The sequence below is a fragment of the Pelodiscus sinensis genome, chromosome 10 (assembly GCF_052426305.1).
Source record: "Pelodiscus sinensis isolate ZL-2025 chromosome 10, ASM5242630v1, whole genome shotgun sequence".
NCBI classification, from domain to species: Eukaryota; Metazoa; Chordata; order Testudines; family Trionychidae; genus Pelodiscus; species Pelodiscus sinensis.
The window spans coordinates 48,416,748-48,432,227 of NC_143061.1; the positions used below are offsets into that span (position 1 = coordinate 48,416,748).

The following is a 15,480-nucleotide window of genomic DNA, read 5'->3' on the forward strand; positions in this document are numbered from 1 at the left end:
CACCTGTGGATGTGACTGCTGCTCCGACCATCTGTCCAGGTTTGTCCACAATAACGTATGGGTTATTAATGACTGAACTAGCAGACCCCAGCTTCATGTGCACTGGAGTGGAGGTTGGGGTACGAGGTAGTGGAGATGGGCTTGGGGTTGATATTGGAGAACCTTTGGGGGGGAAAAAAGAGCCCAACATTTCCATCTCAAGTTTCACAAGGACATAAAAATGCAGTAATAAAATAATGACTTGGAGTTTGTGCATTCAGCTGAAGGTGCACTTCTAGCCTGAGAAGGATCCAGCAGCTGCAGGGATAGGTAGAGCTGCATGACCCCATATTCCCCCTTACTGTCAATATACTCCTGTAAATAAGAGCAAAGTGCCGAGCAGCTCTTTGAAGCCATTTACCTGCCTTTACCTTGTCAGCCACCCACAAGAATAGCTCATGAATAAAGGCTTGTTAGCTCAGGCAGTCATCCACCAGGCCAAGCCTCTATCTTATCCCACAGTCAGCACAAGAGCCCCTAAGAGCACCATTGTGTAGCCTTTTGGTAAGTGGAAAGGGGATTGGGGGGAGGGGGGGAGGCACAAAACACATGAGCTAAAATGGGAACAGACACAAAAGGACAGAAAAAAAGATGGCAACTGCTGCATTGGGGAACCAGAGCAAGGGGACATTATGTGAGAGAAGGCGATCCTCCAGTAATTGGCTCTCTTGAGAGGGAGGGCAGGAGGATCATCAACTAACATGGAGCAGAAACACTCCATCCAGAAAGACCCTAAAGATTCACAGCAATTGCCACAGTCCAAAAGGAGTCTGGGGTCTTAACAGGAAACAAATGGCAGTCAGCAAAGCCTAGGAAATATTTAAACAGGGGAACATCTGAAACAGCAAAGCTTGATAGAAAAAAGCCGAGAGGTTACAAGGAAGGAAAGATGGTTCCTATAACTCTCACCCACTGGACAGCATCAGAGTCTCACTCGTGACCAAGAAGAGAAGAACAGTGGGACAGTACATTAGATAACTGCATCTGGCACACATTCAAACAGGCTGCTAGTGCCCTGTGTAGAGCTTTAAGATTACAAGGGCAATTGGCAGAAGAGAAAACAACCACACACAGAAGTCAAGTGGGAACAGTCAACAGCAGGCAGCTTGGTACCCAGACTCTCCATACTCTAAGCGAACACCAGATGATGGTGGGGCTTTACAGGCAGGCTCCCAGTTTCCTAAGTGACCCAGTAGCGTGGGCCATTAAAGATTTTTGATGCAACAGTACAGCCAAGAGGGAGGCATTGCGTCAGTGAAGAGAATGCACGTTATGTTTGGCAGACAAGAGACCAGTAGTGAAGAGTTAACAATGCAGGCAAGAGAGGCATGACTGTGTGTGTCTGAGAAAGCTACTAAAAGGAAATAATTTTGCCAACTGCAAACAGCCGCTTATCTAAACAGGACACAGGGAATTACTATTAATGGGGAATGGAGGACACAATCTGATTCTAGGGAGGGGACTTTGTTTTTCCCATAGTAACAATTTACATACAAGTTTAAACCCTGTCATTTCTCTGATAATGACAAATAAAAAAATTGTGCCCGCTTTACCCAGTCCTGTAGTTTGGAAATTTGCAAATGGAAGAAGCCCTTCTTCCCACACGCAACCCCGCATATTCAAGATGAATTCCAATCGATATTCATGTCCAAGCCCAGCAGAAGAGGTAGCTGTCTTACTAACTGGTGATTTCAAGTGGATCACTGGTGGAATTTGTGCCCAGTAAGAAACTAAAACCAGTTCCCATCCCAATTTTAATCTTGAATTCACAAATTCATTATACCTTTTGCATAACTATTTAAGAAAGGATGAAATTTGTTTACTAGATCATACTGGATCTCCCTACAGTCTACCTTTTAATATTAGCGTGAAAATGGGAAAGGACACAAAGCAAGACCAACCAGTTCAATCTCACTGTTCAGTATGAAGTATGATACTGAGACTAAAATGTACCTGATACGATCTTGCAGCTCATGGTGATGGGCTGGAAGGATTTTCCTGGAGATTCTGCAGGGCTCGGGATCTGACCCTGAGGCACTATTTTGCAACTAGCTGCAATTGGCTGAAAAGCTGAATTTCCATGAGAGCCAAAGGTTACTTTCTGTGTTGCCAATTTGGTGGGAGTCCGTTCTACTGAAGATGGCAGGGAATAAAAAGTGGTATGTCTTTCAGTTTCAGCATTCACAGGGAATCCTGATTAAAATAGGGAAAAGAGAAATGTTTCTCAGGCTGAGTCAAGTTCCTTGCTGCATTTCTCTACAGAGACAAAACTTAAGATATGACAAACATGTCCATAAATATAAAACATAAGAAGTGGGGCTTTTGGCTTTGATTTTTTTTATTTTCATGTGTTATTTTGCTGGATACTTCCTAAACAAAAAAATTAAGAAATCAGATTAACCACATACTGTCTTACCCAATATGCAGTCATTCACATTGGCTTTTGGCATAATTTTCATAAATCACACTGATTTACCTAAAACTAAGTTTTGAGTGTCCATAGACAGATCCACATAGTCAAGGGGAAGTTCCCCTAGAAGTAAATTCCTGTCACTGCATACTTAGGAGTGATTATCTAGGGGCATAGAGGCTGACTTCCATCCTCTTAATGACTGAGGAGCTCAGTTACTCATTGACTAATAGGCCACAGGGAAAATCACTATGGAGACCCCAGATGTACTGAGTGCCTCTGATCAGGTCTAAAAAATGTTTGTGTATTGATAGTTTAGATGCCTGCAATTTCCTTCTTTGGTGTGAGACCATCAAAAGCATTCACTGAAATCCTGAACCTTCTTCCTTTCACCTTCCCTGCCCTGCCCTGAAACACAGAACCACTGCCATAGCACACTGCAGGAGTGGATGACATGGATGGAAAGAATGGCTGTGCCACAAAAACATGAGCACTCTCAACTGGATGAGTTCCACCAGGAGATTTTACCAGAAGTCAGGGTAAAATAAGGCCTCAAAGCAACTGCTATCAGAACCAGCCAATGCTCCATAGGCTAGCATTTTGTAGGGGATAAATTGTTCCCTTTCACTACATACTTCTGCATACCAGAATACAGATACTAAACACGAAGACAAAGAGTCTCCCTCTTTTCATCCCAGCTAATAAAAAGAATTGTTCCACACAACTAGTCATTGTAACACTCATGAAAAAGTAAAATGGCAGCAGAATCAGGTGACCTAGAAATGCTTTACTGCTCTCAATTCAAATGATTTTCCAATCTCAATCACTAGAACATTCAAAAGGACACACATGACTATTAAAGAAATGGAGTTCATGTGATCTTCAGTGGCACCTGTCCCTAAAGGAAAACAGCAATGGTGAGACAAGATTGCACTGATCAACAGATAGCTGAAGCAGTGTTGTTATAAGGAGGGCTTCAGGATGTGCAACCACTGGGAGGTATTCAGTGATACAGAACTGTCCACAATAGGATGAGACTCCACTGGAGTAGGAAGGGAGATTTCAACTTTTAAACTAACATTCTGGGAGCAACAGGTGGAAGATACTCCTATAAACTCCATATCAGATTCTAATATTAAGTTGGAGGAAAATCAAGTGAAAGATGATACAGCAATAGAGAAAGGAACAACGGAAGATAGGAGAACAGCTAAGACAGTATCAATATCATACAGTAACAGTTGGGTAGTCAATATTAGCAGTAAAATGACTATCTAGCAAGCAAAGAATCTGTCAGAAGCCACAAACAACTAAGGAGCCTAGATAACAAAATGGAGGAAGTAAAACTACTGGTGCAGAAAGTGAAACTTGGTGTTGCACCATATTTTTGTTATCCTGTAATAGTAATCATGACTGGAGTATAGGTATTGAAAGGTATGTGTTAATCAGGAAGGACAGAAATAAAGGTAAAAGTGGTGGAGTAGCACTGTATGTTGATGACAGGGTAGAGTGTAAAGAAAGTAGAAGTAACAGAAAAAGAAAGGGAATATGGGTTAAAATCAGTTTGGGTAAGCAAGGCAACAGAGGCTCCGCTGGGATAGTGCTTGAGATCTGCTCAGGCTCCCATAATAAAGATCATTATTAGGATGTTATTTTACATTTAGTTTTGGCAGATAGCAAGGACCTCAGGAAAGAGGATAGGCAGTAGAGGACAGGCTTGGTTCAAGTTAGCATGAGTTAGTCCAGTTAAAACTAAATGGAAGGAGAAACAAAAATAGTCTGCAACTAATGTCCTTGATTTTAAAAGGGCAAATTTTTAAATAATTAAGGGAATTAGTTATAGGGATGTGAGCAGCCAGCCTTAACTGGTGATGCTTACTGTGTAAGGTTAACCAGTACCTGGAAGAAGCCTCCTGCTTGCAGACAATTGTTCCAGCCCCACCAGACCATCAGAGACCCCCCCCCATCCTCTTGCCCCTCTGCCCAACCCCCCTGTATGCAGTTAACTGGTTAAACACTACATTTAATGAGTTAACCAACCAAACAGGATTTTACATCACTAATTTAAGGAAATGGATTTGACTAACAATCTCAAGGATTTGAATTTGGAGGAGGCTTGGAATTACTAAGTCAAAATTGCAGAAACTAGCTGCATGCCAAGCAAGAAGAAAAAATTCATAGGGAAGGGCAGCAGATGAAACTGGAAGAATAAGCATCTCAAATGGGATATTATAAAAAAAAGCCTACATGGAATGGATCATCAAGGAAACAATTAAAACCCATGGTTGGCCCATGCCAGCAGACTTAGGCTCACAAGGCTCAGGTTAAGGAGGCTGTCTAATTGCAGTGAGACACTGCAGCCCAACCGCTGGGCAGGAGGAGGATGTTAGACGAGGGGGTTCGCTGCGACTGTGGGGCCTATTTCCGCTCTTCCCTCGTGTCACGAATCCGGGCAGAGTTCCTCTGGGCGGCGTCCACTGGCTCCATCGACAGCTTTGAGGAGCAGTGGGCGCTGTCCGGGGTTCTCTGCTCGGTGTCCCCATCCGGCTCCCTTATTTTAAACCTGTGACCCGCACTCCTTGACCCTGTAGTCATTTTTTGTCCCCCGGATTCAATTGAACATGGGTTCAGTGTCCCTCCCATAAGGTTGGGAGGGGCTTTTAGAATGTGGGCGGGCTTTGCCCGCCCACCTTCCCATGATTTCAAATAGGCCCAACCCCTGGGACCCTCCCACAATTAAACAGCCCTGTACCCAATTCAGCTGGGACAGGCCAGCTGTGGATGTCTAATCACAGTGTAGACACACTCTTGGAAGTCAGGAAGTGTAGGGAAAAAACTGCCAAAAACCAAGAAGAGTTGGACCTTGAAAATGAAATTAAAAACATTAATGATTCTTTAGCCATATAAAAGAAAACAAGGAAATGGGACTGCTAAATACAGAGAGTGGGACGGAGATTACAAATAATTGAGTTATGGCCCAACACCTGAACAACCACTTGGCCTCAGTTTTACTCAGGGTAATGAGGAGTTTGGGACAGTAGCAGGGTGGCTAATTGGAACAAGGATACAAAAATACCCAGAGGGGAAGCCAAACTAAAGCACTTCAATGGGACCAAATCAGGTGGCCTGGATACATTCTATGAACAAGTGTCAAAGAAACTGGCATATGAAATTACAAGCTCCACAGAACCTATTTTCAATGAATCTTTACACTCGGGAGTTATACCCTATAACTGGATAATTACAAATATAGGTACTATATTCAAGAAAGAACACAAATTATCCAGGAAATTACAAGCCTGTTAGTTTGAACTCAATTGCATACATGGTATTAGAAAAAAATTGAAAGAAAGTAGGTAAGGACAAGAGAGGTAAACAGTAATAGGGATAAAATATCAAAATTTTAAAAAGGTCGATTGCATAGAATTATTTCCTGCACCCACACATTCAAAGTCTAACTGACTGCCATATTTGAGGTCAGGATGGAATTTTCCTTCAGGTCAGACTGGAAGACACCCTGAGGTTCTTTTGCATTTTTCTGCAGTATGGGGCTCATGTCACTTGATAGTTTGAATTTGAGTGAATGGTAGATTCTCTGTAACTTGAAGTCTTTACATCAAGATTTGAGGACTTCAGTAATTCAGCAGAGAATATGGGCCTATTACAGAAGTAGGTGATGAGGCTCCCTAGCCTGCAATGGGCTTGAAGGTCAGACCAGATTAGTAGTTTTCAAACTTTTGTACTAATGACCCCTTTCACACCGCAAGGCTCTGAGTGAGACACTTATAAATCAAAAACGGAGATTTTGTATTTAACACTATATTATAAATATTAGAGGCGAAGCAGGGTTTTGGGGGGTAGAGGGTGACAGCTTGTGACCCTCCCCCCCATGCTTGCAACCCAGGGAGAGGTCATGACCCCCAGTTTGAGAATCCCTGGACAAGATGATCATAATAGTTCCTTCTGGCCATAAGGGTCTAGAGCAGGACCAAAGTAAGCTTGTGTTATACAAGAAAAAAATAATTCTGCTGTAAAGGTGTAAAAAAATGGTGTTCACCTAAGACTAAATCATGCTTAAGGAAGAGTGATTTAATTCAGGCTGTTTGGACAACGGTAGGGTCTTTTCCTCAAAATACATTTTCTGGAGGATATGCAGAAATAAAGACTGGTGTACATGTTCAAAGAGAAGGTGGCAACTATTTTTGAAAGTGCTTGGGACCACCTAAAAGATTATCACAGTGAAACAGCCATGGTTTTCAGGTCTTGTGCCACGCTCCAACAAAAGGCTAGGTTCTTACTCTGAAATCCCTGACCAATGGTAATAGATTCATGCTTGACACAGAAGGTGCAGACAGCACGGAGGGGTTCTGGTAAAAATCGCTCTATTTCAGTTTAATGAAGATAATTTGCTTCAAAGGAGAAGGATCTGCTGGTTAAGGCACAGACTAGAAAGCCAGGAAATCTGAGTCATATTTCCAGCTTCGACACATTTCCTTGAACAACCCTCTGAGCTTTGGTAAAATAAGGATAATTCCCTGACTTGCCAGGGTATAATTGGGCAAAAATAATGTTTATGAATCATTTCAACATTACAGGACAGAAGGCCCCAGATCAGAGTTTCTCAAACTGTAGGTCACAACCTCCAGACAGAAGAGATGATGGTATGTTGAAAAAGAGAAAAACCAAGAAAATACCCCACAAGTTAGACAGGTCCCAAACCTGGCAGCACTGAAGCACCATGCGCTAGATTGCAGCACCTATCAAATTTAGTGACAACGGAGCAAAGGGCCAAAATCTGATTGGCACTGCAACCTACCACACATGGTGGTAATAATGGGACATCATCTCCTCTGTCTCCATCAGAGAGGCATGTGTGCTAAACCTGGATGCAACACCCAAAATGGGGAGTTGTGTCCAGCCTTGCAGCTGGCTGGCTCTGGGGTGAACTCATTCTCCAACCTGTCCCCCTGCTCCCTTAATTTCTGTAACCACTAGGGAGAGGGGAATTGTGTTGGCTGGCATGCAAGAAGTTTGAGAACCACTGAACTAGAGGATAGTCCAGGGGTTAGGAGAAAGTCAGAGAATCAGGAATCCTGGTTTCAATTCCTGTTCCACCACTGATTTCCTTAGGGACCCTGTGCATAGTCCCGGGATCTCTGTGACCCAGCCCCCATATGTAAAATGGGAATAACAGCACTTCCTTATTTGATAGGGGTATTGTAAGGATAAAAGCCATTAAAGATGAGAGATGCTCAGGGCTTATATAAATACAGCAGCCTTCTCACTCCCCTAACACTTTCACAGTCAAACAGTCTTTTCCTGCAGCCAACACCACTGCAGATTCCAGACAATCCAGCACTCACGAAGGTACACCAAAAACCCTAAAGTGTTCAAGTTGAGCAGCTCACTTCTTTAAGTTACCAGTAATGCACAGAGCATAACTGAAAGCATAAAGCTTTTGTTGTTCCTGAGTTGGGAGAATGGTCTACTCAATGACCCCTGGATATAGAACACTACACTGAATTCAGTTTCTGTCACAAGCCCAGGGCCGGCCCACAACATTTTGGCACCTGAGGCAGGGAGCTCAAATGACACCCTCCATGCCCCCTTATTTGGGTCAAAACTTTGAAAGGTCTCAATTCTGCCTTCTTCCTGTTCTACTACTCTCATTGTACTGCAGAGAGAATATGTATGCATCAGCAGCAGACAATTTTCTACACTCTGGGTCCTAGTGGCACCCCCCTCCCCCCCACCCCGAGTCTAGCACCTGAGGCAGCTGCCTCAGTTCGCCTCATGGTAAGGACAGCCCTGCACAAGTCTGTTGCTTCCTCAACACATTTGGCAGCCAAGGACCACTCAGATGATTTATGGTTTATTTCAACATAACTTTAAGTAGCGGTTCAGTAATTTGTAAACCAAAAACAATTAAACGTAACAGCCACAGCATCACTAATAGCCATGTATTCAAAACCAAATTAGAAAACACAAATACCGGTTTACTTTACCTTTGTCCACAGAAGCATCTAGAATGGGCTCAAGTAACTGTTTAATTGGTGAAGAAGCTTTCACTGGCGCCGATATACTTAGTGGTAATGGTACAGATGTGGGGATATCAGAGAGGTCAGATTCAGAAGACTGGGAACAGAGATAATCTTCTCCAAGAGAATGTCGATGAAGCTCAACATCCACTACCTTCCAGAGAGAGATGAAAGGATTATGATAAGCTATGCACTTGGCAATGGACAAGTTCAAGCACTGACTCTAAAAAACTCAGTACAACTTAGCCAAAGCCTGCAAGCACTCTGCACATGGAACTACCATTGATTTCAAAAGAACCTGCCCAGGCAAATGTCTTCCAGATGTTCTGCTTACAACAAGACTTAGAAAAATACAATGATTTCTGGTATTAAATATCCACAACAAAGTGACACACATCTACCACAGAATTCTGAACAGTGAGCACCATCAGGCAAAGTTCCTACAAGCATAGGACCAGATCCTGAACAATTAATCCACATGATGTCCCATTAAAGTTAGTAGGATCCGCACAGTGCAGGGATATGTGCTTATCAGATCTGAATGCAGAAGCTAACCTTGTACCCTAGATTTGGAAATCCTCTGAAACGTATACTACAACATTTAATTTACTCTTCAAAAATGATCCCAACTTTCTTGAGAAAGCTTACATTACAATCTACTTCACTGAAGCTGAGATCATGCAACTCCATAGAAAAATCTTTCAATTTTGTAAAACAGAGGAAAAAACAAAATTAGAAATAACAGACTATGATTTATGAGGTTAAGTGACTTATTCAAGTCTAAAATAGAAACTTGTCTTTACTTTGATAGTCTTAAGCTCTACCACACCACTAAACTATGTTGCCACATATACTATAAAAAAAGTTCAACTAAACACAACAGGCTCGGGCCCCAGAGAGCTGCAGGGGGAGGCAGGAGGTGGGATGTGGCTGAGCTGGACTGCATGGGGGCCAGGAAGCTGCTGCACTGCCAGGGGAGAGAAGGAGTAGGAGCTGGGAAGCCCAGCATGGCTGGGGGGGGGGGGGGGGAAGGAGAGTGGCAGGGTTAAAGGTGGGGCCAGCAGCAGGGGGGCCAGAAATGACTTCCTGTGGTTCAGCAAAATCCTTCATCTGGGACCTGTAAGGCCCCGAGGGTGCGGGACCAGGGTCCAATCTGCAGTTCATTTGCTGGCCACTGGCTTCACCTGTCTGTCTCTCACACCCACACACGGCTCAACAAATAATGCAATCTACTTGCCCGTGGTGAGTAGATTACAAAGTGGAAGAGACGGGTTTGGGCGACCTGTGCATGTGCAGAATAATCTGTGCAGATCTGCATGAGCAGATCGCCGGACAGCACAGCTGGCGAGAGGGGCTCACCGCAGTTTGGCGAGCGTGCGCGCACGTGTGTGTAGACACAGACACACGGCTCGCTGAGCCCCACTCACCAGCCGTGCAGTTCTGTGCCAGCTCTTTCAGGGTGTAATCTACTCGCCATGGGCGAGTAGATTACACTATTTGTCGAGCCCTGTATGTGTGTGTACACAAAAATTCCTGGGGGACGACGGAATGATGTCATCACATCACTCTCCCCCTCCTCCCAGCTGAAGCCCGACCTCGCTGCTTCCCCTCACCACTTGGAATCTTAAACCAAGCCCTTAGTCCCCTTGTTCCACCCCCACACACAGGGCTTTCAACACCAAGAAACATGGCACAATAGCCAGCAGACCCCCCACTGCAGCCATGGCAGCCCGGGGTGGGGGAGAAGTATGGTCCTCAGGACAGCAGCCCAGGGATAGGCGCTAGGAGTGGGGCTCCCAGCCGGGCTTATGTGCCAGCAGCAGGCTCTTGGGGAGCTGGAGCATGGTGTCCACCCATCGAGTCTAGCTGCCCCTGAAGAGACACACCCCCCTCCCCAGTGGCTGAACATACTGCAGTTTCCAGAGAACCCCCAACCTGCCTGGGGGAGCTGCCGCACCGACCAGTCAGCTCCTTCCCTTCAACTCCTGGTGGGGGAGCAGGCAGCTCCGGGCTTTCCAGGCAGGGCTGGGGCAGTGAGCAGTGAAGGTGGGAACACACAGGGAAGAGGTCAGGACAGCACCCCCCATGCTGCTGCTTTTCCCATCTCAGCAGGCTGCAGTGCCCCGGAGCACCATGTGCACACAGCACTGCCTGTGCCTCACTGCGTCCCATGCAGGGCAAGCAGGCACCCCTGCACCTTCCTTGCTGCCAGGGCTAGAGCTGGGGCTGGTGTGCACCGTGGCTGGGATGGGCGGGGGAGGGATGAACGTGGAGAGGAAGAAGGGTTAGGGTTGGGGGTGGGGAGGGGGCAGAGAAGGGGCCTGGCTGGCCGAGGGAGGGGGTGGAGAGAGGATCCAGGATGGCACAGCCATAGCCCAGCCCTCCCTGGTGTCCAGAGGGGAAAGCTGGGGTTGCCTACCCCCTGTGAGAGGGGGGTTGGCAAGTGCAGCAAGCAGGGGGTTATTCATTCCTTTCTGTAACTCATTTTTATACTAGTGTGCTAGATTTCTGTGTGTTTTGTTTTCATGTTAAGCTCATTCAACTGAACTTTTAACGAACATGGTACCCATACACTATTTACATGGAAAGTTTGCTTCTCTTAAATGTACCTGACTACATTTCTCTTCAAAATAACGAAGATGAAATATCATGACTTAAGGGAAGTGAAGTCACTTTCCAGAGTTGCTTTATCATTTAATTTTGTAATACAAATCTATTCTATTGTTACAAAAAGAGACAGTGTGCAGTGTTGTTGTAGCCATGTTGGTTCTAGGATATTAGACACACAAGTTGGGAGATGGACCAATTTCTGTTGGCGAAATATCAGCTTTTGAGCTATACAGAGCTATTCTTCAGGTCTGGAAAAGATGCTCAAAATGTCACAACTAAATAAAAGGTGGGACAGAACTTGTGGATTAACAACAAGGATAATAGTTTTTACTTCTCACAAAGCTATTTAAGGAGCTTCCATGCTTTTATTATGAAAGGTTAAACTACGGTACAATTTTACTTGGCTACTGTCACTGCAATTCCAGTACTAAACATCTTACTTTGCAAAGTGTTCAGTCCATGAAAGGTGATATTTATAACAAAAAATGTTTCCACTCTACAACTTAGTAACTCACTGTTTCTGCACCAAGAGTCTGCAAGCCAGTATAAGTTCTGTCCAACTGTGGAAAACAATTAGATGAGTAAATACATTGTAACATGTTAAATATTATTTTAGCTAAAGTTAACAAATAATTGTTTCTGAAATAACACAGCAGCAAGTTCCTAATTAAAATAAACTGTGATTCTGTAACCGAGCAGTGACTTATCAAATTTATCAAAGCTAGAGATCACATTTTCTTTGGCAAGTAGCAACATTTGCATTTTGAGTGAGCTGAAAAACCTTGCTGCCACAGAGAGGGGTGGGGCATTGGGAAGATGGAGCTGGGAGAGCCAGACAGACAGAGATCTTTAGGGGTAGGGAGACTGGCATTCTGGAGTAATTAATTTTAATTAAGTCCATAAAAATAATTGAAGGTACTAATGTCTCTAGCCTTAGAGGCATGTTCTTTTTATTATTTGCATAAATTTAAACAAAAGAATATGAAATAATATCAATTATTTGCAGCAGCATCATTAAGTGGAATTTTTGTTATTGGTTAGTTTATCCTAAGGCCAGCTACATCACTGAAGTCACCTTATCCAGTTTTCTAGCAGTAGATAAGAAACAGGAAGTTTCAATGAAAACTGTGACACCAGCTGACAAAGAACCCAGTAGCAGAGACTCCTTGAGCCATATAAACTTCAAAAGAATTCATGCCAAATTAAGGCCCCATGCACCAATATGCAATCCCTCACCACAGATATGTGGTACCGGCACAAAGCAGGGTTTACATTGATTAGGGATGTTCATGTTATTTTTGTAAATGTGCGATTGCTGAAATTTTTAGCAGTTACATGTTTAAACGCAGGGGGCAGATGGGAGCAGGTGCTCACAGGCAGCTCCCCCCTGCCCTACCCTTCCACACTGCTATCTCTGCATCAGAAAGAATTCTGTATCAGAGACAGCAGAGGCCACTCCATGGGAGCTAGTATGTGCAGGGAGGCAGCTTGAAAGCTGGCTTCCTGCGTGTACCAGCTCCTGCCTGCCGCCCCCCTCCCCACAGGAGCCAGCTCCCCACATGCATTGGCTCCCGTCTCCTTCCCCACTCTGCTGCCTCTGCCCAGGCTTCAGGCTCCCATTCATTCTGTAGGTCACATTCACTGGTCAGACATCTCCCAGAATGCACCATGGTATTGTCTCATGTCTTTAGCCTTAGAGACATGCCCTTTTTAACCAACTCCTCATGGAAGGGGAACGCTGTGCATAGGGTCACCTTGCAGATCTGGAGATGAAGTGCAGCTAGGGATCCTGCCCAGAGAGAAGGGGAGCATAGGGCACTTGACCTACAACTCCCAGGTGGCACAGCAATGGCAATTCAGAATCAGATTATTTATTTCAGTTTTCCAGGATTTCAGCAGAAAGTTTCATTTAGTCAAAAAAAAAAATCCAAACACCAGTTGGCATGGAGTTTTCAGCCAGCCCTACTGCCTAAATCACGAGTGTGCGTCGACGTAACAACACTGGTGAGACTTTCCTTAAAACAGACAAGACCCAAGTCAAACTAATAGTGCAGTGAAAGTTCAGAGGACAACTAAGAATAATGATAAGGGAAGGGTAACAAGTGAATTCTACTACAGTTAGACTCAAGTAATTATAAAAAGAAAAAAGTCATGTCCACCCCCAGAAGGAATGGTCATGTACCCATAAATCCTCTACATAAATCTTCCTTTTTGAAGAGTTAGGCCTGTGAGAAACAAATGAGCATTCTGGGCTTTCCCTTCTCATCCTTCCAACAACAGGTTGAGTCTAGTGGTCAGGCTGCAGATCTTTGATAGCCGCAGGTCAGGCTTAGGGAAAGGACCATATAGAACCAGCATTCCATAAGGAGAGAAAGATACCCTGATTCAAAACCTAGCAAGTTAAAATTGATGACATGATAAAAACACAAATCACAGGTTAAAGCAAGTAAATGCTTTGCTTCCTCCTGAGACTCCGGATGCCCCCAATGGAACCTCACCTCTTACATGGCCAATATCAATGCCTTTCCTTTATTTTCTATCTCCATCTCGTATGCTCCCTAGGCAGACATCAGAGGGAGGCCAAACACACCCTTCATACTAGCAATTCTATTCAAGTACCTTCAGATTGTGTATGATATCGATCCTCTTGTTCTGGCTGTCCTTGAAGTGAATCTGAACCCTCACTGGAAATTCTCCCCAGCCTCGTCTGGTCAGATGAAATGGAGGCTCTCTGAAAATAAACAGAAATTCACATTACAGACATGAGCACTGCATCTTCCAGATCCATCTGTTCGTCTAACTAAACAATGCTTTTCCCATTGGCTACATATGAGCCTTAATTCCACTTTCCATCAGAAAGACCATGAAGTCTAAGCAGATGGCTGCAGACATCTTTTTGCATGGGCAAAGACAGAAGAAAATTATTTCAAAATGGTGAACATATGCCAGCAGAGAAAGTAGTAGAATTAGTTCTTCAATACCTGGCAGCATAATGCCAGATGATCCATTCTGGTGAAAATCAGTGCTATTTAACACTGTTGCAAGCTGACTTTCCCATGCAGAATTATCAGTCTTTCCCTCCTACAATCTAGCTACTCATAAAAGACATTATAGTGGTGATAGACAAAAATGATCCACAGGCCATGTATGTAAAAAGGATATCTGCAGATTTGTAGGGCTCTACTGGCAGACAAGACCAAAATAACCTCATTTTTTTAACATATCTTTCCCTGAATACTTCTGGACTTTACTCTGGGCGGTGGCAGGGTTGTCCTTTTATAGGACAGGGGACCGCTGACTCCCAGAAAAGTCAGTAGGAGACTGAGAAGGGGGAAAAACCTCTCACTGATGTGGCCTCCAACTGAGAAGCAGAAAGACACTCTCCACGTTCCCCTTGCACAACAGAGCCTGGGGGGGATGGGGACCCAGGCTAGTATATTGTGTGTGCTCCAACCCCAGAGGGAAATAGCAGGGGAGGGGGAAGAGGGATGAAGTGCCAGCACAGGCTCTCCAATCCTGGGGGGAACCCCAAGGACCCAATCCAGGTGAGCAAAGGGCCACATCCAGTCCCCGGGCCTTAGGTTCCCACACATTTTATATGAAGTACATCCCAGTTGAAGGGACAGATGTTAGAGAGAGTATTATAAAAGAGGAAACCATGAATGTATATCAGCATGGAGTTTCATGTACATCAGTCCTAGAGGCTAGGATAGATCCCCATCCCTGCTCCCACTCCCTCAATCCAGACTTCTCAGGAGCAACCCAGTCTAACAGATACTGGCCATGTGTACAGACTTCCAGGTCATAAGTCAATAATGGGAATGAGGGTTGTTAATTTACCAGTAGGGAAGGAATGCAGGTACCCACACCTCATTTGCTTAGCACTTTCACTGAGGGAGTGTGAAAAAAGTGAAAATGGATGTCAGATAGTTGTTTCCCAGACAGAGAGAAGGAACAGAGAGAGAAATAGCTCATATTAAAAACCACCATCTACAGTGGTTTCACACCACTGTTTTAAAATGAGCTTGCAGAAGTCTTGCAGAAAAACTGAAGCCAATGTACACCAGAGTTACTTTCCTAATAAGATTGACACTCATGTCTTAGTGGCAGAAAAAGAAGTGGAAATCTCCACTGAGAAAAAGTCCTGTAGTTTACCCTGCTGACCTCAGTGGAGCAATATTCTTCAACAATGGTTTAGGGGAGGAAATGTTGACAGTGTTACATTTGGCACCCTGTTTCTCCAGTGTCAACATAGCCATGTTGTTATAGTAGAATCATTCTTCAAAGCATGAGACTAAATCCAAGATTATGAGTACACAACAGAAGAAAGCAGGAGACAGGTATTTGAGGAAAAAGCCCATTACTGAACCACACAAGTATCTTAAA

General features: G+C 44.3%; 1 protein-coding gene across 4 annotated transcripts in view; it reads right to left on the reverse strand.

The window, feature by feature from the left end:
- Positions 1-15,480, reverse strand: part of YEATS2 (YEATS domain containing 2) — an 82,411-nt gene that overhangs the window by 45,672 nt on the left and 21,259 nt on the right. For 3 of the 4 annotated variants that reach the window (XM_075937463.2, XM_075937461.2, XM_075937464.2), the window contains 5 exons: positions 13,714-13,825; positions 11,610-11,654; positions 8,452-8,638; positions 1,993-2,232; positions 4-162 (listed from right to left, as the gene is read on the reverse strand). In XM_075937463.2, the coding sequence (XP_075793578.2) occupies positions 4-162; positions 1,993-2,232; positions 8,452-8,638; positions 11,610-11,654; positions 13,714-13,825 (743 nt within the window). The remainder of the gene's footprint in view (positions 1-3; positions 163-1,992; positions 2,233-8,451; positions 8,639-11,609; positions 11,655-13,713; positions 13,826-15,480) is intronic. The other variant, XM_075937465.2, reaches the window with a different exon arrangement.